Source organism: Pyrgilauda ruficollis, unplaced genomic scaffold (assembly GCF_017590135.1).
Source record: "Pyrgilauda ruficollis isolate IOZ18807 unplaced genomic scaffold, ASM1759013v1 scaffold75, whole genome shotgun sequence".
Taxonomy (NCBI): Eukaryota; Metazoa; Chordata; class Aves; order Passeriformes; family Passeridae; genus Pyrgilauda; species Pyrgilauda ruficollis.
Window position 1 is genome coordinate 254,825 of NW_024529377.1, and position 24,380 is coordinate 279,204.

Below are 24,380 nucleotides of genomic sequence, written 5' to 3' on the forward strand. Positions count from 1 at the left end.
AGAAATAGAGTTTGCTATGTCAGACTTGGAGGAGGGCACTTCCTAAAATATAACTCAAAATAAGAATTAAGGGAAAAATTAGCTGGTTGAGAGAGAGATTGGGTTACTCCAAATATGGGGCAGGGAGGAGTTGTGTTAGTGTACAGACACTGGCATGCAAACCTAGGAACTTGGTTGCCACAGAAAGAAGGGTATTTGCTCCTGTCTTTCATACACAACAGTTCGTCCTGGTGTAAGGAAGCGAGGTCTCTGGACTCACTGAGCACTAATAAAGATGCTGGCTCAGGTCTTGGGAAGCATAATTTCCAGTTGCTGCTGCTCTGAGTGGTTCAGCATGACCTCACAAAAAGTCTGTCATCTGCAGATCTACAAAGGTATGTAGAGACAACCTCATCCACTTGATTTAGATGAGAAGTGCAGGTACCTAAAATCCTCTGTGGGCCTGAAGTTTTACACGTTTTACATCTGTAATTTAGCATATTTAGCTTATATTATATCCTGCCTTGTGCAGCTGTGGTGATGTGGCTGTTGGTGTCTGTCACAAGACTACAGGAACGTGGGGCATGCTGTGCGTACACCGACATAAAATATCTTCTTACTGCTACAGTTTTGGAGTGGTTCTGCTTGTAACCAGTGTTGCCAAACCAGAAAAAAATATAGGCTGTATTGCAATCAAACCCAGCCAATTACAGCAGTCAAGCATCTGCTGGGAATGATTGGTTTGGCATGAATTATGAGAAAAAGGATAGAACTGTAGCACATTTGGTGGCTTGTAGGTAGGAAAACAAATGGAAAAGAATAGGTGAAGGGAAAAAAGGAGACATGCAAAAATGGGTCACTTGCTCAGACACAACAAATCACTTCAGCTTCCTTTTTGAGTATTTCCACTGTATGTAATGCATCACTGGCTACAGAATCCCTCCAGCTATGGGTGAGTCTGCTCCAGCAATGGCAGCAACATGGTAGCTCTTGTGGGCAGTGGGGGTTTGGCTGAGCTACTCAGCCCTGCTCTAAAAGAGGTTATCTATTCACTTGAGCATAACCCTGTGCTAAAGTTATTCTAGAGTGGTTACCTCTAGACATCATTTCATTGTGTTTGTGAGCATTCTGTGGCTTAAAATGAAGGATATTGCTTAGTACCATCAGGTCTTGATCATTATATTTCACTGGAGTGTGGTAGACATATCATTTATTTTAAAGCAAGTGAGATTACTTAGCCCTGGAAATTTTTAAAACAGATTGTTGCTGCTCAGTTTTTGTTGCATTGTAAGATGTTACTTCTTAACGTGCTGTGCTAAGTTACAGGAGCATCTTTATTGCTTCAGAAATATGGGTTTATAAACACAGGTGGGGTGCTTCCTTCTGTTGACCAGCTTAGGCAATTTTGTATTGTTTATGGCTGAGTTACTGGTGAGATGGGGTAAAGTGGTGAATCTGTTAAATACCACATGCAGTTGCACACTGAGAACAGGGCTGACATCTGGAAATTCTCCACTGCTGCTATTTCAGTCTGCTTTTTTTTTTTTTTACAGAAGCTGGAGGTCACCAAGGGGTTACTAAATTGGGAGAGTTAACTAAGATAGATACCACCCTGGGACAAAAACAGCCCTTAGCTTTTACAGGAGAGAAGTAATTTCTATTTTTGTTTCTACAACTTCTACAACTTATGAAATTCTAGTGCTTTTTGGGGTCTTTTCTAAATCTCCAGCTCATGGAGTCAAACAATTCGAGGTGAGTCTTTGCTGTAATTTAAAAAACAAAACAAAACAAACAAACAAAACCAACCCACAAAAAAAAAAAAAGCAAACCAACCAGTCAAACAAAACAAAAAACCCACAAAAAACCAAAAACAACAACAACAAACAAACAAACAAACAAAAAAACCCACAAAAACAAAAAAAACCAGTGGTTCCTGGGATTCCTAGCTAAGGATGAAAAGTGGAAAATACTTGCTGTAGCTGCATGTTCAAGTCCTGCAGGTCTGTGGTACTCTATTTTCTGAGTCCTTTTCTGTGGCATTTATGAAACCACTGGCAATATTCTTAATCGCTCTTGAATACAATGAGGAAATGAGACTACAACAAATGGAGAAGCTACTGAAATATTATACATGGTTTAGTTTCTTCACTGATTTTATACATCAGGATTGTGAATTCACAGAGCTGGAAATACTGAGATTAATTTATTGATGTATCTTTACAATGTGCCAAACATTTGCTAAATATTAATAAATCCAGGACCTCTTATGGAGGCTGTTACCTGCCTGTCTCCATTTTCTTCATACATTACAAGTCCAGCAGAGCAAACATTGGGGCTTAAAGCTCTAAATAATGTTCAGAGTATTTAAAAGCTCTAATTAAAGTGAAAATAAAAGGAAGCTAGCTATTTATCTCTCATCCAGCACCAAAAGAGTCCTCCTCTAATCCATATGCTAAAAGGAATTAAATTCAGTTTGATGTCAAAGGACAGCTTTCACAATTTAACAGACAATTGATTTGTTAAAAAAAATTTAACAAATATTAGCAGCAGGCCCAATAAGTCCCTTAGAAGAACATCCACATGTGATTTCTGGGTCAGAACCTTACCCCAAGCCCAACCAGTGAACTCAGAGTGCCTGTGTGGAAAGTCAAAGCAGACTTTTGTCACAAAGCACTAGAAATAAAGGAAAGTATTGAAATTAGTTTGGAAAACCCTCTCTGGAACAATAATATTTTTAAAGCTAGGTTCCTGACTGCCAGAGAGATTGCAAGATGTAAATAACCAGTCCCAGAAAACAAATTTCAGGGAGGGGTGCAGAGGGGAACACAGGCTTTGATTGCATACCCAGCTTACTCTGAAGAAGTGCACTACCTGTCACCATCAGCACCTGAGAAGCAACTGTTTTTTCTTATAAAGAAAATAAGTGACACAAAGTCACGGTGTTTTCACAAAGGGCTCTGCTGTGTGCTGAATTTCAAAAAGCAAATCTCTTTACAGCAGCAAAGCAGGGCTGACCCTGCAGTTACACTGCCTGGAGTTCCTGGTGTATTCCAATATTACCCACTATAAAAGCACATGACTCACTGCCCGAGTTACAGCCTTAATTTTCGTCTTAAATGTTTAGTCATTTTCAATTATGTACAATTATGTTAAGAAAAGTTTGGCCAGAAGAGTTTATAGAAAAGCTAATAAGCTTTTTCAATAGTAAGCAGTCAGGTTAGTGTGTTACTGTGATATAAATTGCTGAAAGCCATGTTGTTCAAATAGGTAAGAAAAAATATCCAGTAGGAAGTAAAATAAACTACTTTTAGAGAACAGGCCTGTAAAAGATATGTTGCAGAAAAATTTAACCCTTCTACTAGTCTTTGAATCCCCACAAATGCTTTTTGTCAGAAGAGAAAAATTCATGTACTTGAATTTAATAACATAGGTAGCCAAATTTCCATGGATCTGCTTATACCACCTCATTTCATTAGAGACTTCATCACAAAACCCCATAAAACTGGAAACAACAGAAGATATGAGCCATCCTGTAAAGAAAACACTTTTTTGGAGAACAGGATTGTTAAATTGCGCCAGACAGGAGACTGAGATAATTATGAAATAGGTTGAAGTTGAAAGAGAGGGAATTTAGGTTAGATATACTAGAAGAAATTCTTTACTGTGAGGATGACAAGGCACTGGAACAGCTTGCCTGGAGAGAAGTTGTGGATGCCTAGTCCCAGTCAGTGTTCCAAGCAAGGCTGGATGGGGCTTTGAGAAACAAAATCTAGTTGGAGTCTCCCCTGCCCATGGCAGGGGAGTTGGAACTAAGGTTCTTTCCCACTCAAACTGCTCTATGGAATGCAATTAAGTCCCTTAAATGAACTGATCTGTCTCAACCTGCAGTGATGATGGTCTTGCCTTCTGTGTAACTAACCCCATTTTCTTCTGAGATCTCTATTTTGCAGAAATATCTTCTTGATTCTCCACTGCTAATGGGCGTAGAAGCCCATCACATATGGCAGCTACAAAGAATGGGCAGCAGGGATGGTGCTAAGCAGAGAATGAAAGGAGGCAGAAACTTGTTATGTGGTGATCTGTTTTAAGGAGGCTGAGAACACTGTCAGCATTGGAGCAGAATAAATAGTGCTGTTTCATATCAGCAGTGAAAACTAACAAATAAAAGTAGATTAAAAGGGGATTCTACCAGGCTGATCCCAAAGTGAAACTTTCTTAATTGACCAGTTGTTTAAAAAAACACAGTTCGAAGGAAAAAAAAAAAAAAGACATAATATCTCAAATGGAATAAAATTATTGCTATGGCATTACCAGGATATTCCCTTCAATTTTTCTATCCCAAATTATTATTAGTGATTTTAATTATTATTAGTGAATTCTATGTGATCTTGTTCTTTTAGAGCTCTATTTTTTTCCAGAAACTTTGCTGTTCAGAGTCAAAGGGAAAATTCCCTGGCTTCAGCCAGCACAGCACTTCTGCGTGAAGCCTGCAGGGCTGACATTACAATTTCAAGTCAAGTGTGTCTAATTAGGAAGCTAGCTATGGGCAAGAGATCCACAGCTGTATATTGTCAGTACTGGACATTGCTCCTTTTCCTGCTGACTGTGGCCAGCTCTCTGATTTTCCCTTCCCTCCTGACTGCTGCCATTTTCACCTCAGCTGCCTGCATATTTGCACAGCACTCATTTGAGCACTGATGCACCACATGGAAGTCCGTGAAGCAGAGCAGAGACCCAGTTTGATGCTGCTGTCAGAAAGGAAGACTCTGGTCTAGCATGTATTGTCATGCATATAAAGACTAGCACACCTGTTTGACAGATGCTAAAGTTTTTGAAGAAACTTTTCTGCAGAAGTTTGTTTCCAAGAACAAAGATGGGGAGTGACTGCTTTTCCTAGACTCATCATCCGCTGTACACAAACCTTCCAGTGTAATGTGCATCTTGAAACCCTTAGACAATACTGATGTTTGTAGTACTTATGTCCAGATATAATGTCTGACCCAAATCTTCCCTTCCTCACTTCCACTACATAAAGTAAGAAAAACTCAAATCAAGTAGTAAAGGTTGAGGCAAGACTATAGTATGCCAGAAAGATCTCAGTGAAAGATCTTAGTGAAAAAATGTCTTGTAGACCCCCTAGCCCTTCAGAGAGGTCTCAGAACTGGGAGGAAATAAGTGAGTAAAACACAACCTTGAAGCCAGAAGCTCTGCAAATCTGGTCACTGCTCAAAGACATGGTCTTTGCATTCCTTACTCAAGTCACCTGAGCTCTCTACCTCAGCCTATCTGCTGTCTAATTTTTCAGGTGGGGACACTATTCATCTTAAGACAGCAATGTGAGCATTAATTAGTGATTATAGTGACTATCTCCATCAGGCTGCATAGCAGTTTTGGTGGCTTCTGTCTGTTTCAGGACAAATAATTAATACTAAATATATCAGATTCACCAAGACAGAGTTGCTAGCTGCATTCAGTTAATTTTGTGCTTAAAAAGAAATCCTCTCTTGAATAAAACCTGTGTGCTTTGGTAAAGTGGCACTCTGTCCGTATAATCACATGGTGATTTTTAAGTGTCAATATTACTGCCAGCTAATTCAGGGCCCTTGTGTGGAAAATTGCCCCTGGCACAGTCAGGGAATGGGATTCTCTCTCTGTTGAAGCAAAGTGGCATCAGTACTCCTAAGAAGGTGGTCAGGTGAGTGAGTTTTTTGTAGTTCAACATATATTCCCATTCTGACTCTTGAAGTAGGAGTCAGGCAAAGATAGACAAGCTAGGCAAACTATGGCAGATCTCCCAGCCCGTCTGAGTTGAAGGGAAGTGAATCAAGGAGAAAAGAGACTTTGGTGCAAGGGAGTCCTGTGAGAAGAGAAAAAGAGGAATACTTGCAGGTTTTCCCAGTCTGAAGAGATACAGGGAAGCACCAGGCAGCACAACAAATTGCAGGTGGACAAAATATCAGTTCTTCACAGCACTCATGCTGAACATGGGGCTTAGGCTCCAGCCTGCTTAGCTAGTCCACCAGTGAGTCTTTATACCAGTTACAAGTCAGTGTCTTTATTTCCTGGAAGCAACCAACATGTCACCTAGTCTACGATAAATAAAAACTCTATAGGCAAAAGTCAACTTGGGGTGCACACAGAAAACTCACATTTGATAATTTTTTGAGGTTTGCTGCAGCCCACTGCAAGTGTTCCAAGTCAGAACAACCACAATCCAAACATGAGTCTGATGTCCCTGTAATTCAGAACAGAGAGGATCATAGGCCACAAAGATCAGGAGCTAGGCAAATTTCAGGGCTAGGCAAAGTACAGGTTTTGCACAAGGGTGACAGACAACCATATGATTTAGAGATGGACGTAGGTCCAGGCTTTCCCAGAAAATGGGTGAGCCAGCACCTGTGGTTTGGTGTGCATCCATTAATGTTATTTGTGCAGAGATGTGCTGTACAGAGCATTATGTCCACATCAGACCATACCAGACCTGAAGACAAATCTGAAATGCCTCCATAACATTAACCTCAAAGACAATCCAGCCTCAATCTTGACAAATTTTTAGACCTGAAAGATCAGCTTCAGCCAGAAAAAAATGAGCACATTCAGGCTCAGACATCAACTTCCCTCTCATTTGCTATTTAGATTTAAAAATAAGCTCTCTGTGGAGAATGGTTGCTGTAGCAGCCCTTGTCAGTTCTGTCTTGAAGGGTTTAGTCAGTCTCAAAGATTAGATTTGCTTTATGCTGGACTCAGAACTGGGCTGAGCTTGACCAAGACCTCATAGTCTTGAGCAGTTTTATACCTGCAGAAATGAATAGGGTGTGTTTGTGTGTGTATGTGTGTGTGCATTCATGTATGTGCTGAAAACATCCCCTGACGCAACAAATATAGGCTTAAGTTTACGAAAAAATATTTGGTATTAATTCTAAACAGTATATCCTTTTGTTAGTATTTGCCTTTGGGTTTTTCAATTTTATCAAGCCTCAAGTTGACTGAGATAGGACTCACTTTTTTTTTTTTTTTTTTTGTTGGAAATATAACACAAGTGTCCTAAAATGTGGCAAGAATATGGCAATGATTAAAAATTTCTGATGTCTTATGTCAAAAAACTGGAATCACATCCTACATTTTACAAAATCTGGTAAACCTTCAGCTGTGCAATACTGCCTGCTCTGAAAGCAACAGCTGGAGTCCTGACACCACTGCAATCAAAGGGAGTCTTGTTTCTGATTTCCTGGGACCAGAATACACAATGAATCTCTGTGTGTAAATCTTTGCAGGCCTGGATCCTAAAAAATTTACGTGAAAGGATGTACTACTTTTCATAAGCCATAAATTTAAATCAATATATTAATATTAAAAATACCAGTTTTCCATGAAGTTAAGTTTAAAGGAAAAGTCTATTCTGTTGCCAGAAATTCCTGAATATATTGTAAAGCTTCCCATTGTAAAAAAAAAATATTTATAATTGTGTTATTACTGTCACTGTAATCAATCCCATCCATTTCCCTTAGTAAGGAGATGTAAGACTTCAGTCTGGATATCAAATATTTATGAAAGACATATTAAAAGAAGGAACTTCCAACTGAGTAATGAGGTACAGCATGCTGAAGTTATGCAGAAAGGGCTATTTGCTATTTGTTTACATCTTAAAACTCTGCTTACATATTTTTTAGCCTGTGTGACTCCTTGACTAACCTTCAAGATTTTGCACAGCCCCCTGTGCATGCCTACCTTTGATATTAGCAAGCTCAAACTCCAAAGTTTTTGAAAATACAAATCATGCAAAGAAAACTTAAATTGACATTTGGATTAGTTCTTATTACCAGCAAAGCTGTGTGCTTCATTTCAAGTAGTTCTTCTTTTACAGTTCCTCTTTTTGATTTCTACCTGAATCAAAACTGCCATTTGTACAGTTCTATGAGATAATATATGGTAAAATAGAGGGCAATGTAGTCTGAACTGCATGGTATATAGATCTTAAGTTAAACAAGATTAACATCTAGCAAAATGGGTGAGGAATGATGGGGTGATGTATTAGACAGAGTGGGGTTGCTGGTAGAAGAGAACTCGAGGGGTTATAGGGTAGATAAAAATACCAGAACTGTTCCCAGAAATTGTTTAATCAAAAACTATTACTATCATGAAAATGACCACATTTTTAAATAATATGTATTTCCATCAGACTATACTTTTTGTTTTCAGATAAAGTGATAAATCCTATGTGGTTACAAACATGAGCCTTGGCTTGGCAGCTGACATAATGTGAAGTTAGTCCCCCCTCAAGAATCATAAGTAGTTTAATGGCAACATTATTATGCTTATAGCAAAGTGATAGAATCTTGCACAATAGCATGTGTGCCTTGCGCAACTGACCTGGTACACTAGATTTTACTGAAGCACCAAGCATCCTAAGCGTTTGTGGAATATCTTTTATTATTTCCAGGCAGTAGGTGAAGAAATGAAGTAGTCTTTAGCAACTGAAGTGCAATATGTGCTATAAGCTATATTTTGGCATTTAATGTGTATTAAAAAAAAAAAAAAAAACCAGCATCCTATTAAGGCAGAGAAGTGCTATCATTATATGAAAAATGAGGAACTAAGACAGGAGCCTACAATGTGGTAGCTCAGCCATTTCCTCAGAAAAAAGAGTTCTCTGATGCCAGTATGTTTCTTCACTGTTACAATGCATGCACATTTAATCTGTACAGAGGACAAGCCATAAACTGAAGCGCTGCCAGGCAGGTAACTCTGTTTCACAGCAGCAAGGAGCCCTGTTAAAAACAGTTCAGGGTGCTTCAGTGCCCAAGGTGGAAATTATTACAGCCCGCAGACCTCCTGTACGTACAATTATTGCTGATGTATCCCATCAGCAAAAGTTCTGTGTTCAACATGCTAGCAGCCACCACGAGGAAAGCTTCTGCTGCCCTTGCAGGTGTGCGTCACTGGCATCAAGAGCTGTTAGCTACAGAGGCAGCTCTTGTTATGTATTAGACCAGGCTGTTTCCAGGGTGTGCCAAAGCCAAGGAAAGATGACCTGTCCTTGCTTTATGTCCATGCACTGCTACAGGAAATGCCATGGCTTTACATAGGAGAAGCATGACTGCTCTCATCATGGCCGCATCTTTTACTGCTTCCTTGTATAACCAGTGTCCTGACAATGTTTTTGGGGGGCAAAAAAATACCTCCACAAGAACACAAATGTTTTGTCTTCCTTGCTCTTTTGCTTTGCTTTTCCAAATTTCTGCAGCATTTTGGTCTCTCACTCTCAACTAATGTACAATTTTCCAGTAAGGATTTCCCGAATCACTGATTTTTTTACAGGAGCACCCTGAACAAAAGTGGGTAGGGCAATCCATATGCCTTAAACCACAGTAGACAGATGTAATTACATAGCAGCAAATGCAAAATAATATGCCATTTTACCAGGATAGGATATATCTTCTCATTTTATAGCCAAAATAAAATAAAGTGTTATAAATCAGAAGTTATTGGTACTGGTTCATTGAAAAGGAGAAGACAAAGGGAGACTATGTGTTAACCCATTCGTCTCTCGGCATTGTTTCTCAGATTACCCAGAGCTAGACAGAAGCCAAGAGGTACCTAGACAGAAAGAAATGCAGAAATGGTGAACTGCTAGCTTCCAGCACTCCTTCTCCAAATATTCAAATATTCACTTACGCAATGAATATACTTCCCATTCTAACTCTAAGGAGAGTTGGGCACCCCACAGCAACTCTTGTAGAAACTTAAAAAGAGACCAACCTCAGAGTGAGGGAACAAGGATTCATATTCCTTCGACTTAGGTTGCACAGAACAAGCCTCTGCTTGTCTCCTTCTGTTTGTTTCTGTTACATATATACAAAGCCTTAGGCCAGGCACTGTCTTTCAACTACTTTTGCATTATCTAGGAAACATCTCTGCTCATTAAATCTACTGGGTTTAAAAGTGTAAGCTTTGGGATAGCACAAAATATTCATATGATCATCCCAGCTTTAAAAAAACCCCAAACATTAAAAAAAAAAAACACCTCAAACATCTATTTGAAGTCAACTATTCACCTCCTTCTGCAAATTCAACTCTGATACAAATATGTAAACACCTCACTGACTTCAATGGCCATTCAGCTTAGCTGTGTCAAATCTGAATTAGGCCTTAGGTCTCAAACTGTCTTGTCTGCTCTTGCCATCTGTCTTCCTTTGCTAACCTAATTCCTTACTAAATAGTGTGTCCTTATTGAGAGTGAACCTATTCTGCTGATCCTTTATCTGCAGCAAACACTGCTAGAGGCTAAAATTCCTGAAAGTTATGACTACTTTGACTGCTTCTGCCTCTAGATACTATGAGAGCTTCTTTTAAGATGGTCTGAAATTCAGACTGTGAATTAAAAATTCCTGAGCACTCAATCTTTTTGCTGTCATATCTTTGACATTTAAAATTATGAAGCTGTTTAACAAGCCATAATTTATAGCAGTTGTTGGGTTCACTGTCTGTTCTCCTTAGAAGTTTCTGAGCTGGTAGCACTAATCATGGCAGTTCACACACCATGTAGATGATGAGGGTATTATGCAAAAGAAAAAACAAACAAGAGCAACAACAACAAAAAACCCCAGAAAAACAAATGTCTCCATGTTAATAAACCAATGGATAATAGATTTAGAAAACATGTTAAAGAGACAAGGCAGAGACATGTCCAGTGGCATCCCTAGTATAGTGATTGTGATGCTGGAGGAAGTACAGTGGATACAGACCAGTACAGCTGTGGAGCTTCTTCTTGCTGGTGTCAAAACCAATTTTTCCAGTCCAGTAGGGCATTTCTTGTGTTCTTAGAAACTGTCTTGTACTCATGCTGTTCTCAGGAAATAAATGTGGAAAATCCAAGCAACCTACCTGTACTGTTAAAAGAAATTAAGCATGACAGTTATTTTTATCTGTTACTTGGTACACATTGTGAAGAGACTATTTGAATAGCCTGAATAAGGGAAGAGGCAGTCAGTCACAAACTTACTTTAAACTCAGACTGAACCATTCACAAATTGAAGCTGCTGAGGATCAAGTAATTTTATTGATTTAAAGAGGAAGGAAAATAAAAAAGAGAAAAAAACAACCAACAAACGAAACCCAAAATCACCAAACACCGTCTCTCTTCTTTATTCATTATGCTGCACACTATCATGTTCCATGCAATACTTGATATTAAAGTACAGTGGTTCTTTCAAAAAGAGACTTTCTAATACACTTCTAATTTCTGAAAATCCCACAAGAAATGTAGCTTGCTATATTTCAGCAGGAATGGTTTACATAAGCAGCCTGACATTTGGGGGCTTACCCTGAAACCTTCTGAAATTTCCTGCTCTTCATTTGTTTTCAGAGCTGGATTCTCTGTCTACAGGGCAGACTGCCTCTTTAAGGTGTTATTTTAAAATCTTATAAAAGTAAATAATAACTCTAGCGCTGAAGCAGTAAGTATTTGAGTTACAGGTAATACGAAAGGTAATTGAAACCCTGATGTAATTTTATGCCTTCTTCATGCTCTATTCCACTGCTATTACAGGTTTATTGTCAAGATGGGAGCTGCACAAAATGATTATTGCTACCCTGGTACAGGCTCTATGCTGTTTTTTATCTCAAGATGGTAGCTAATTCTCTAAGGGAGACACTTCATTCAACACTATTTGGTGTTCATGCTAAGGAGGAAGGGAGGGAACAAAAGAAACAGGACAGGTAAAGAGAGATGCAAGTACACTACAAAATCTACATTTTAAAAGGAGGTGAGTTTTGCGTATTACACAGCTTTTTTTTTAGGCTCAGGGTTCGAGCTCTGGAAAAACTCCATAGTTACAAATACTGTTCATTCATCAGCTTCCACTTTGGTGCAGCCTGCACAGATGGACTGCCTCATTAGACAGGGAAGCCTCTCACATCATGGGCCTGCCTTGCATGTGACTTCTGCCCCAGCAGGCAATGACAGTGCTGTAAACTAATGTGATTCCAAAAAAGTTGAAACCAAGCATAGCTATCCAAAGTGAAGCATCAGCCTTTACTGTGTTTTGATGTACCCTGGAATGCAAGTGCTTAAAGACTTTCATTGCCTCAGGAATATTTTTAATTTTGAATTTAGGCAATGCATGTCACAGAACAGATAAACAGCTGAGAGAGAACAGGTAAAACTGAGCTGATAATCTCCACAAGCCTGCAGGAGAAAAACAGATTTTTCCTACTGACTTTGGATTGTGCTGTAACTGTTTGTTCTACACTTGACAAGCCATGTTTAGCATACCACAGACACAAGAGTCAGAGTTTTTGAATTGCACCAGCAGGGCACATTTTAAGGAGCACATGTTGTGGCTTTGAAGAAGTGAGAGAGGACAAAGGCCTTCGGGAATACATGACTGGCCTATGCTCCTTTAGGAAGTGCAGAGAGAAAGCATCTCTTTAATCTCTGTATGTTTGCTTATCTGAAGGCTTAGAGGTTTTACGAATGTGCAGGGTTTCTGTTTCTGGATTATGTCTTTACATGAGTTCTCAAAGCATGGGAAAATCTGGAAAGTTATATCCAGTTGGCCCATCTCTCTGCAATGGGACTAAAAGTAACAAAAGGGTTAGAATATATGGAGCTCACAGTTGGCAATGGCACAGCTGACAGCCTCTGGATAAGAATTAAGGGACAAACAAATAATGTGGATGTCAATGTGAGAATCTTCTACAGACCTCCTAGCCAGGACAATAATGCCAACAAATTCATTAAGGAACTAAGGGACAATTCCAAGTCAACTGCTTTCGTCCTTTCATGCAGACTTCACCTTGCCAGAAGTTAACTGAGAGCATCACACAGCTAGTACAACCCAGGTTGGAGGCTTCCTAGAAAACCTGGATGACAGCTGTCCGGAGCAAGTCCTAATGGAACTAACTCAAAGATGCTCTCCTGCATCTGCTGCTTGTCAACAGGGAGGATCTCATGAGCAAAGTGGAGATGAGTGGCCACCTTGGCCACAGTGATCATGGAACAACTGTTGTCAGGAGGAAAAGTCCAGCAAAACCTCAGCTCTGGACATGAGGAGAACAAACTTCAGGCTGCTCAGGGCACTAGTGAGTAAAGTCCCCTGGGAAGATGCTTTTGCCGGTGCCCGGGTCCATCAGTGCTGGTCACTTTTCAAACCTCACCACCTAAGGGCATAGGAGCAGGCAATTCCCAAATGCTGGAAGTCAAGCAGAACAGGGATCCTCTCTTGGAAATGAGGCAAAAGAAGAATGTGTACATACAGTGGAAGCAAAGTCAGGTGATATGAGAAGAACAGAGAGATGTTGTTTGCCAATGTAGGGAGAAAATATGGCCAAAGCTCTACTGGAGTTGAAGTTAGCCAGAAATGTGTGGGAAAATGAAAAGAGTTTTATCAAATATATTAAAGGCAAAAGGCAGTGTAGAAAAAACATTGGTCCATTACACAATGAGAATGGTCACCTCACCAACAGTGACATAGACAAGGCAGAGTTGTTTAATATATACTTTGCCTCTGTCTTCAACATGGGTGAAGGACCAGGAGGCTCTTAATGCTTGGAGGACCATGACTGCAAGAATGTTGAAATCCCAGTCAAACCTGAAATTGTGCAGGATCTGCTGCTCCAGCTGGATCCCTACAAATCAATGGGGTCTGATGGCATTCATCCAAGAATCCTCAGAGTGCTGGCTGATGTAATTTCAAAAACTCTCTTGTTGATTTTTGAGCAGTCTTGGGAATCCAGAGAGATCCCAGCTGACTGGAGTTGATGAATGTTGTTCCAATTATCAAGAAGGGCAAGAAAGAGGACCCCAGAAACTACAGATCTGTCAGTCTCACTTCAATGCCACGTAGAGTTGTGGAGAAGATTATTCTGGGAAGTATTGAAAAAACACCTGAAAAACAGTGTTTTTAGGTCACAGCCAGCATGGCTTCATGAGGGGAAAGTCCTGCTTATCAAACCCGATTTCCTTTCATGACAAGGTAACCCACCTAGCTCATCAAGGGAAGCCAGTTGATGTAATCTTTCTGGATTTCATTGGATATTAGGATAAGATTCACCACCAGGGTATTTGGGCACTGGAACAGGCTCCCCAGGAAACTGGTCACAGCACCAGTCTGACAGCGTTCAAGAAGTTTGGACAATACTCTCAGGCATGTGATATGAGTCTTGGGAATGGAGATGTGCAGGGCCAGGAGCTGGATTCAATGACCCTTGTGGATGCCTTCCAACTCAGCTTATTCTGTGATTCTGTGAAGCGTTAGTTGTTATATTTCTCATAATGCCCTAAGCATTGTCTGGAAGGTGATGGATGTGACAAAATTTGACATTACACATTAACTTATGCTGTGTCCTAAAATATTAAAACTTTTAGGTGAAAATCATAGCCCAATATCATGAAACCAAAATCGTAATTTATTCTCTTTTTAATTCGCCTTTTGCTTTTAAAGCACTTGATCTCTTCCTCTAGTAGGGAGTCAAAAAATCCTTTACTGAACTCTCTAAAGCATATGGCTTTAATAAGAAACATCACTGGAGTTTTGACCAGCAAGTCATGCCTCTTTTGAATGTTGTGGCTGGGAAATGAAACATTTCACTAGCTCTTTTAACTGGGGAGTTGATCTGTGAATAACTGAGAAGGATATACCATATCTGGGTATTATGTTTGCTAGTGAAAACAAGTAGTACTTTGAAAGCAAACATTATAATTTTTTCTAATTATATACAATTTTCTAAGATTATCCATAGAGGCCAGAGGTTGATGCATCTTCTCTAATTGAACAGTAACTTAGTCTATAAGTACCCCCTCTGAAATCACTGAAACTGATTACCATGTGGCACAGCTAAGCTTAGGTGAAGGCATGTATCTTCATCCTTTAATGTCTGGATCTTATCTCAGATGTCCTTTTGTCAAAAGTCAGATTACATTAACCTTACTTCATCAGTGATTTTAGTTTGATTACACATTTACTAACTCTGTTCAGTGCTCTGGATCTCTTCTTGCAGATAGTGGATCTGCCCTCAGCTTCAGGTGAACTGATACATGGCCTGAAAGGGTACACTCTCCTGGATTGCATGGCTTTCCAGCATTGTCATGGCTCATGCCATGATGACACCAATTCATCTGCACCTTTCAACTCTCATGTGCAAGGTCTAGCAAGATTTGACTTCACCATTGCAGAATTTACAGGTTTTGCGTTAACATGTGTGTCTAGCACAAATGTAGGATTGGATGGGATTCTTTCATATCTTGGCCACAATGGAAGACAGTGACAAGGCATTAATTAATATCATTTTCTATCACTGGTAGTTTGGCAAAACTGGTAGTTTGACTTTGCCATAAAGTATTGATACAATTTTTTCTGTCAGAAAAATTGCACATTTCTTCAAAACAACTGACAGTATAATCTTAACTCAAAAGTACTCAAAACTGGAGATCAAACATTAGACCACTCCAGATACTCTGGGCTACGTCTACCTCATTACAGTCTGGCTCTTAACCACTACAAAATAATTTGGCATACAAACCCACTTTCAGTGTTCTCGGGGGTCTTTCTGTTGCTTTGTCAAAAACTGAACAAGTTCTTCATGGTTTTGTGCTATAAACCTCCTTGTTTTACTAGTTAAACTCATGGATGACCTGTGAAAATCTAGGACTATGACATTTTTTACCAGCATGGAACAGGGTGGCTCAGAAAAAGTTATATCTGGTTATTCCTAAATCCACAGGTGGATGCATGCAGTTCATTCATTTGTAATCACTTTCAGAGAGCCTGACTTTTTTGCAAGATCTCCAAATGCAAACCAGATTCAAAATGTCACCTCCTAGGAGACCATGAGGTGTTAAAGGAACACCTTGGCAGCAGTTTCTCTCATATACATTCTATTACCTCCAGCTAAATGTCAGCAGAGTATATTTGTCCCACCCATTCTGCAGTTATGCCATCTGACATAAGTCTTTACCCTCTTGAGTTAAACTGTTTTTTTCACAGGAAAAAGCAGATAAGCATAATTGGAAAATCATCTAAAGACATAGTCAGCTGAAAAACGGAGATTGCTTTCCTACCATTCCTAGGAGGTGCACTGCAAAGACACAGGCATTTACTTCAGCAGCACTATTCAATACTATTGGGGAAAATCCTATCTGCTGCTGAATGTCAACAAAGAGAAAAGTAGGTTTAACTGCACATTCACTTTTGACTGCTGCAGATGCATCCACAACATCACCTGCATATGTATGAAGCATTCCCAACCACAGTTGGTAGAGGCAACTGCAGATCTAATTCAGGAAATTTAAAAAATCATCATAAAAATATGCCTTGTCTGCATCAGTGTAGGCAAGATCAGCATGAGGAAGAGAGGAGATAAGTTGTCTGACTTAACAGCTAATGGAATTTGATATAGCTTTTGCAGCCCTTTCTGTTGGCTATGATGAGAAGGTTGGAATCTTCATGGTTATTTACACAAAGGCATTTCTTGGGGCCAAGAAATCCTTTATACGGGTGCAACAAGGTTAGTACCACAAGCTGTCTCCTCCCCTGCACTACAGATGCACTTTCAGTGCTGTTTCTGTAAGTGATGGCTTTTCTTTCTCCTCACAGAGAATGGTTATCAGTAGCAGATAATCTTTCTGCTACCTTCTGCTTTCTTTCTGTGGTGAGGTTTAAGATGTCACGATTAAAAAGAACTTGCATTACATCACTTGTGCTTCCTTTCTTCATATCATTCAAGGAGTTCTCTGCTAATTTTAAACTCTTGTTCAAGGCAATGAATTCATCATTTGGCTGCACTTCTGTGACATACAGGAACTAAATCTCTATGAAGTTGGGAGGCTATCTGTTCTTTTAACAATAGAATATCATTCTTCTTACCTGGTCATTCCAAATAAGGGAATGTACTCCAAGGCAAATTATTACAAGCGAGAGAAACAGAATTCACAGGTTTTTTCCCTTATTCATGCCTCCAAATTCATGTCAGAGTTTTAGCTTATGTTTTGCAACATTTTCTCTGTCAAAAATTTTAGTGGTTCTCTCTCGCTTCCATCAAAAGTTTTTCATTGTGATCAAGATTGCTGGGACTGGGAGCTATTTTCTAAGCAACGTTGCAATCTTATTCCCTTAGAATAGTTTTAATCTTAGGGCTGGTCTATACTTAAGGTTTCTTTCCAAAATATATGTAGATTATGGTTCTGAGGGCATTTTGATTGCTTCATAGCAGAAATTATGAACTTCATTGCACACTTGCAGCTATTTTGTGGTACTAGAACTAACTACTGAACAGTTTTTTCCCACAGAACTAAATCTATGAGAAAATGCCTACAAGATGTGAATCAACAGTATTTTATCACAGTTGGTCACTAGAAACTATGTTGGTAGGTAGAAATTCCTTGTTAAAACAAGTAAAGGACAGGTATTTAGACTGGTACAGCATGACTTTGTAGTGAATAGCTGAAGATATAACTGGTCTCCCAAGCCACCATCACTTCCCCCCCACCAAAAACCATGTCAAGAGTATGGTGAGACTGGACTAGTTCAAATCACTCCTGAAAGCCTGAGTTGAAGTGAGCTAATCCATCTCAGTGATGGAGATCTGCACAGTGGCTTTAACTGGTATGCCTGCAACCACTGATAAAAGTCTTCCTAAGTGTTTTCCAAAACAGTGCCAGACATCTGCATCTAAAATGTGTGCCTGAATTTTGGAGACTGAGACTTTGACATTTATTCTTAGTACAGATGCAGCACAATGTTTCTGGTGTGGTCACAAACCATCCAGCACTCTGATGGATCTCATCAGTCAAGGCTCCTTTTTCTTGGGGCATAAGTAAGTGTGATTTCCCTCCTGCTAGTACAAGCAGGGAGAATTTTGTATAATTTGTATTTAAGTACAAAATACATACAGTGTGAAAGCTGAAAAAGGGGAAACAGTTTAGAAAGGAAAAGCAAATCAGCAAAAGAGAATTGTGCTATTAGCTCTATAACCTCGGCATTCAGCCCAGTTAATAACATGACTATCAGATGCAGAAAAACACATTATGTGAGCTAGTGTGCTTCAGACAATTGCTATGAGACACATTAAAAAGAAGTGGCACCTACAGCACTCTCTGCAATAGTTGTTCTAAGACTGAAGATTTTATTAAATAGAGTATAAAATTTTTCTTAACTCTTAGAGCCTTCAAAACATGATTAAAAGGGTAAGAAATTTTCCCTACTGTTGTTTCAAAATACAGCAAGCATGCAATGCCTCGACCTAGCATTAAAGTGCAAAAAACAGATAAATTAGTGGTTTTCTTCACCACTGAAGTTATGCCTTTTTCTTCCGGCTGTTATGTGACCTCTCCCAATCTGAGCACCAGGAAATCACCAAGCTTTTAGTGGTTTAATAAATAAACATGTCAGCAGTCTTGCTAGAAGGGTTTTCCTAGACTGTGTCCTTTTTTCTCCCTCTCTTTCTTTGAGGATTTTATTTTTCTGAAGACCTTCTATTAATCACAGGAATCACTGGTGACAAAGTCTGCTTTGTAGTGTAACATGGCATCTGCCTGCTGGCTGAGCTGGGCACTGCCAAGACATTAACATGAGGACATAATCAATCTTTCATTTTTAATGACAAGTCCTGGGTAGCTGAAAGAAAGCAGACTGAGACACAGCAGGAATTCCTGTGATCCAAGTCAAGTGAAAATAGTTGCTGTAATAAATTGCCTCCTTGGCCTGTTCAAGACCAAGTCAAATGATGATCCAGGATTTATGTGGTTTGAGCTGACCTGTTCCAGTCTGAACAGGGCAGGAGGCACTCTGGTGAGCAGCAGACTGGCCAATAGATCAGGGATACAAGCACCCTGCAGAAGGGAGAAAGAAACAATCTAGGAGTAGTACTTTGTGCTTTTGGGACACATGTATACAATGTTCCATGGCTTTGAAAAGGACTAGAAGTGTTCTCCACAAGCGAACTGTCTCAATGAAAGAGAATAAACTGATCCATCTGCATTCCAGCAGACGTCTGATTTGGTCAGACAAAAATTACTATCTTGGGAGAAATGAAGAAAGCTTGATGTAGATTTCCTGGTGAATATTCTTAAGTGCTTTATCTGCCTTTTCCTCTGAGGAAACACATATTTGCACTAAATTGTTCTCTGATTCAGCTTCTCTTATGCTACAACCTGCTTCTTCACTGAACCAATTTCTTTGACAAGAGGATGTAGGCTGCCAGATTTTGGATGGATGGAGACTACACCAATGTTAATGGGTGTATGGCATAAGTTTGGAGTTGTTTCCTGACAGCTTAACAGCACAGCAATGGAGTCCGTATGCTGAAAACACAGAGCTCTTTGTCACTAAAACAAATATCAAAACTAAGATCCTAAGTCTGTAGTTCCTGGGTTTTCTAAAAGAGTTTTGGGTCACTGCAGAGAGTTTACATACTTTAGTAGCTGAATTGCACCTTAAAGTTCCCCTTCTCTGTTTAGCTTGTGTGGAAGTAGAACAGAAACTCAAAGTGTTTGGGAGACTGAGACTGCAGGAACAAGGACCCTTGAGATGATGTGGTGCCTCCAGGTCAAAGCTAGCCCAATCAGAGGTGCTTCCCTATGGTCACAGTGCTAACCATGAAGAATTGTAATTCAGGAACAGGCAGATAAAATCTTCCCTTGTTTGTTGAGAGCAATGGGTAGGTGCACACAGCAGCTTTCCAGATTCCTCATCAGTAGCTTACTTTTTCATCCATATTGTGCACATTCACTGCCAAATAAATCACCAGGAGCTACTGGACTTTTACTCAAATCTCATCCTTCCTGTCTTGACAATATCTGTTCCTTTCTCTACTAGCTGATGCTGGTGAGAACCCAGATTCAAATTATCTGCACCTTGATTTCTCTCCCAAATCTGTGTGGATATGTCTCTTAAGGAAAAGCTTTTAGCTCAGCTTCATTCCTGTATTATTTTGGTCCTCTTTATTGCAAACCTCCTGTCATCTATCAAAACCTATTCACAGCTGAAATGAACAGCAAATAAAAGGAAACAAAGAAGTCAGCATAGTGCTGCACAGACGTGGAGCTAGCATGCACAGAGATGGATGAAAAGCCACTGAGCCCCAAGAGTGCTGATGGAGCTGCCCTGCAGCTGTTCTGCTCAATTTACTTCATCACTGCTGTACAGACGATTATAAACGTAAAAACTTATCTGTGCTAATAGCAGCAGGAACTGGTACTATCTAGGCCTTTATAACATGTCCATGAAAGTGAACATGCTTGGATATTTATTTTTTTTAATCCAAGGGTGATTATGACGTTGCCACATCCTTCACGTAAATCAAGTCTGAGGTCAATCCTGTAGCAGATATGACCTGTCACCAAAAACAGTGAGGGATGAAGTCTACTCATGATATTGAAGTCTACTCATGATATTTATTTTGTGAGGTGTGTAGAAATATACAATTTCCTTATGCATGTTAATTTCTAGGCCTCAGACTTTCATGACTTTTTTCTAGCAAGGTATATTTTTTACCACTGTAGTACTATCTCCTTAGTCTTTCAAGTGTTGCTACATCAATGGGGAATATATCTTACAAGTGGAGAACTTAAGAAAATACCCGTGCCTTCCAAGGAGTATGCAGAATGCTAGTTGTAGCACAAGTGTGAAATTAGGTAACCCACATTTCCACTGAGCATCCTAGTCACCAGGCTACACTTTCTTGTGGCTACTTGCTGGGCTTAGGCTGCACATACATCAGCATTTCATCAGAGAGCAGTAGTATGGTTTTTGGTGAACTCATTCCTCTCTCCTCTACCACATTTGCAGTTGATTCAGATGTGGAGTGATTCACACTACAGATGTACTGTTGAGTCGCGTGCAAGAGTGCTTTTGGAGGAAACCAAACCAGAAACTCTGCTGCAGGGTCACATGAAACACTTTTCGAACCATAGCGTAAACATAAATATTCAAATCAAGTAGTGTTCTTTATGATAGTAGGGTAACATTCACTTCAAGGAATCAGACTAAATCTAGCCTGACATTTCCATACATCCTGGAAGTATTTATAATATAGACTTAGATATTTCAGCACCAACTGCTCCTATCCTCTGACCCAGTCTGACAGCTACAAGGTAATGTGGAGGCATCCATTCAAGGATAACAAGCAAAATCTTCACAATTCCAAATACATTGCAGAAAAAGATGCACAGTAGTGTGGATATGAAGGGAAGTTTTAGTGAAATGATAAAAAAAGGTACACAAATCTCTTTCACATCTGATTTTCTGGAGAGCTTATAGATATCAGTAGACAATCAAAGACCCATTATGCTGAAATGTTATATATAGATATCTAAAAAGGAGGATCCTTTTGGTCTGGGATTAGCATGAATAAAGCTATGAAAGAGAGCTGAAAAGAAAAAAAAATATGAGAAAAAGAACTCAGAGCAGAATAAACTAGTTTCTTTTTCTGCAGCCTCACTTCCAAAACAGCAATACTCTATGGGAACCCCACAGAGCATACAGATGAATGCAAAGAAGGGATCAATCCTGTGGTAAAGTCACAGGATTAGGGTTCTGACTTTGTGGACTGTTTCAGAGTGTGGAGAACACAAGAAAAAAGGTCTCAATCCTATTACTTCTCACATTGGTTTTAATGCAGTTCTAAAGCCTTCCTGAGGGCTACCTATTGGCTTTGTGGACTACATGGACAACATAGCTCAGCAGGTAGGAAGAACCAGCTCCAGAGAACTTGTGCTGGAAAAAGTTAAAAGCATTTTCAGAATTTTTATGGGCACATGAGTCCCACTGGCACTTTTTAATATTCTTCTCCCAGAGCAAAAAAGTCTAACTGAAGCTGCAACCAGCCAATATTGTTAGAAGGAAAGATGCAGGTCTGTAGTGAAAGTCTCTCTCAACTACAGCTCAAGCTAACACTGTTAGCATGTGCCAGTGTCCACTGGAGCAAAAAAAATATGCCAAGGGCATCTCTGAAACAGATCCTTTTTGCATAAGTAATCATAACACAATGGTGATGCATACACAAACAGCAGTGAGTTGAAGAGATACACTCAAGATTATAGACTCAAGTAGCAGCAGAGGACATGAATAACTATCCTTGTATTGACCAAGGTCTGCAAAGCCATTTCAAGATGTATTATTACATAAGAGACCTATTTCAAATTTAGTAGGTATGCACTGTGCTGTGGTAGCATAATGAACTTTATTCAATGTACTCCCTGGGTGAATGTGTACCTTCAAGCAGAGCTACTGGAGATGATACACAAATCCTTACACATCTTGCTTCTCTACAGAGGAGATCATGTAACCCCTATAATTTAATTTCACAACCTAGAAAATAGTCACAGATTTAATCTGACTCTAACCCAACATCATTTAATTATTGCCATTGCTATGGAAATTCTGAAAGCAATCAAGCATCTGTCTGTGGCTAGCGATGCTTAAACAAGATTGCCCCTGAAAGTGAGATCAGTGGATATGTTCTTACCTTCTTTAAAGGCCTAAGCTTGATACAGAAATAAAAGTGCAGAGGTTCTCCCAGACAGGCTGCCCACACCATGCCCTGAAGGCTGTGCTTGTGACCTGACATGACCCAATAAGCAGCGGTAACTACTGCATGCATGACAAAACAGCATTCTCTAATATGACATAATCTTAGTTAGGGGTCCAGATGCCCTTATTCACCCTGCCCTTTGGATGCACAGAAGTGATGAAAAGTCCTCTGGCTTCTCCTAGAGACAGGACCATCTCATACAGAGTGTGAGCACAGGCACACCTTCAGCACAGCAGCAGGGGTGTGCACAGAGCAACCAGTGTCTAGGCAGCTGCCTGGGGGTGACAAGAGCCATCCCACCACCTCATCAGGAACCAGGGCAGCTCTGCCACTGGGAACCATCCTGGAGACAAGGATGGGCACTGAGTGGTCTGGAATGGAGCTCTTCCTGAGCCACAGCACACTGTGTCAACACTAAGCACCCATTGCATTTTCCCCAAAGAGCCAGCTGCCTCTATGCAGCACACAGCTGTGTCCAGCTGGCAAAGATATTTGTCAGTCATAGTTTTTGTAGCCTTTCTATGTTCTTTAACAACAATGACAAAATGCCAGGGTGGTGACAGAGCATTGTGAGTAGAAATGGATCCAAAGCAAAGCAAAGCAAAGCAACCTCTCAGTTGTATTCTCCCATGGACAATAAATGTCTTTGGTTTTGTAGGTGCAGGAGGATTGGCTATGCTGCTGAGGGACCCATCGGGACCATGCTCCTGTGAAAGTTCTGAAGCCAAGGAGGGTGCAGGGGTAAGTTTCCTCTCACAGTGTCCTTGTGGGAGGCACAGGGATCTGCCCTGTCCATAATTCTTGATGGACTCCACACTCAGTGGAGTGCATCCTGTCTTCAGCTACAAGGATGCTGTCATGCTGGGGGTAGTTTTGCACAGCAGACCCCACTGGTGTAAACTGTATTCTCTTGGCTTCCACAGGGCCTCTTTAGAAATAGCTACAAGTCCAGTGCAATGGTTAGGATTATGACAATTTTCAACAAAGCTGAATCTCTTGAAAACTTTGGTTAAATAATCCTGGCAATTCATGGAAGATGGCATCAAACCAACGCTCTGTCCTTCCTCATTGTCAGTCAGTCTCCCACACATCTTTCCTTGCACATTCTATTCTCTTCTTCTCAGGCTCCCCTGCAAATACTGCTACCCCACCTCCTTTCATCTGTTGGGCAGCTTCCTGTGAGCAGCTTGTCAGCATGAGGAGGTCTGAGAAGCTTTGCCAAGTGTCTTTCCTGGTAGCCTGGTGTAGTGGGGTGGCACAAGGAAACTCTGTTTTGCTGGAAAAGCCATGACAAGGAATACTTCTTTTTCTTTGTCATTCTCACTGTGGTCATGTGCAGCCATGTGTTCTCAACAGCAGCAAATGATATCGTCAATAAGATAAAGAGTGGAAAGGCAGTGAATGGGCAGGTGAATTCCTGCAGGGCCAAGATATTAATCTTCATGATGGCCGACATTGCTGAAGTTTTTGTCTGAAGCCAAAAACAACCATGTTAAAAACTAGAGGTGTCTCCAAAAATTTTACACTAGACATTTCTAAAGATGCTAGAGTATAAATAGGCCATATTAATATCTAAATTTATTTTAATCTTTCACACTTTTTAAAATTAAATTAAACGGCAATCTAGGCTTTTAAATAGGTTCATCTGAGACTGAGGAAGCATATTTCATACCGCTGCTGTAAAAGTAGATTTGATTGGAATTTTTTAATTACAGTTAGTTAAATTTCTTTAGAGAAGAATTTAAAGATAAAATGCAGTAAATTTCTGTCTTCTTCTGGTCTGTGAGTGAAAACTAGTGTAAGAACTGACATCAGTTACCTTTAAGATCTTAAAGGCCACAGTGAATAATCAGCTCAAGCCAGCATCTGCA

General features: G+C 40.0%; 1 protein-coding gene across 2 annotated transcripts in view; it reads left to right on the forward strand.

Annotated features, from left to right (window-relative positions):
- The window catches only part of PALM2AKAP2 (PALM2 and AKAP2 fusion), a 267,640-nt gene that overhangs the window by 135,919 nt on the left and 107,341 nt on the right, over nucleotides 1-24,380 (forward strand). For both annotated transcript variants that reach the window (XM_041486284.1, XM_041486285.1), the window contains one exon: nucleotides 23,168-23,250. In XM_041486284.1, the coding sequence (XP_041342218.1) occupies nucleotides 23,168-23,250 (83 nt within the window). Of the gene's footprint in view, nucleotides 1-23,167; nucleotides 23,251-24,380 lie in introns of those variants that run through there.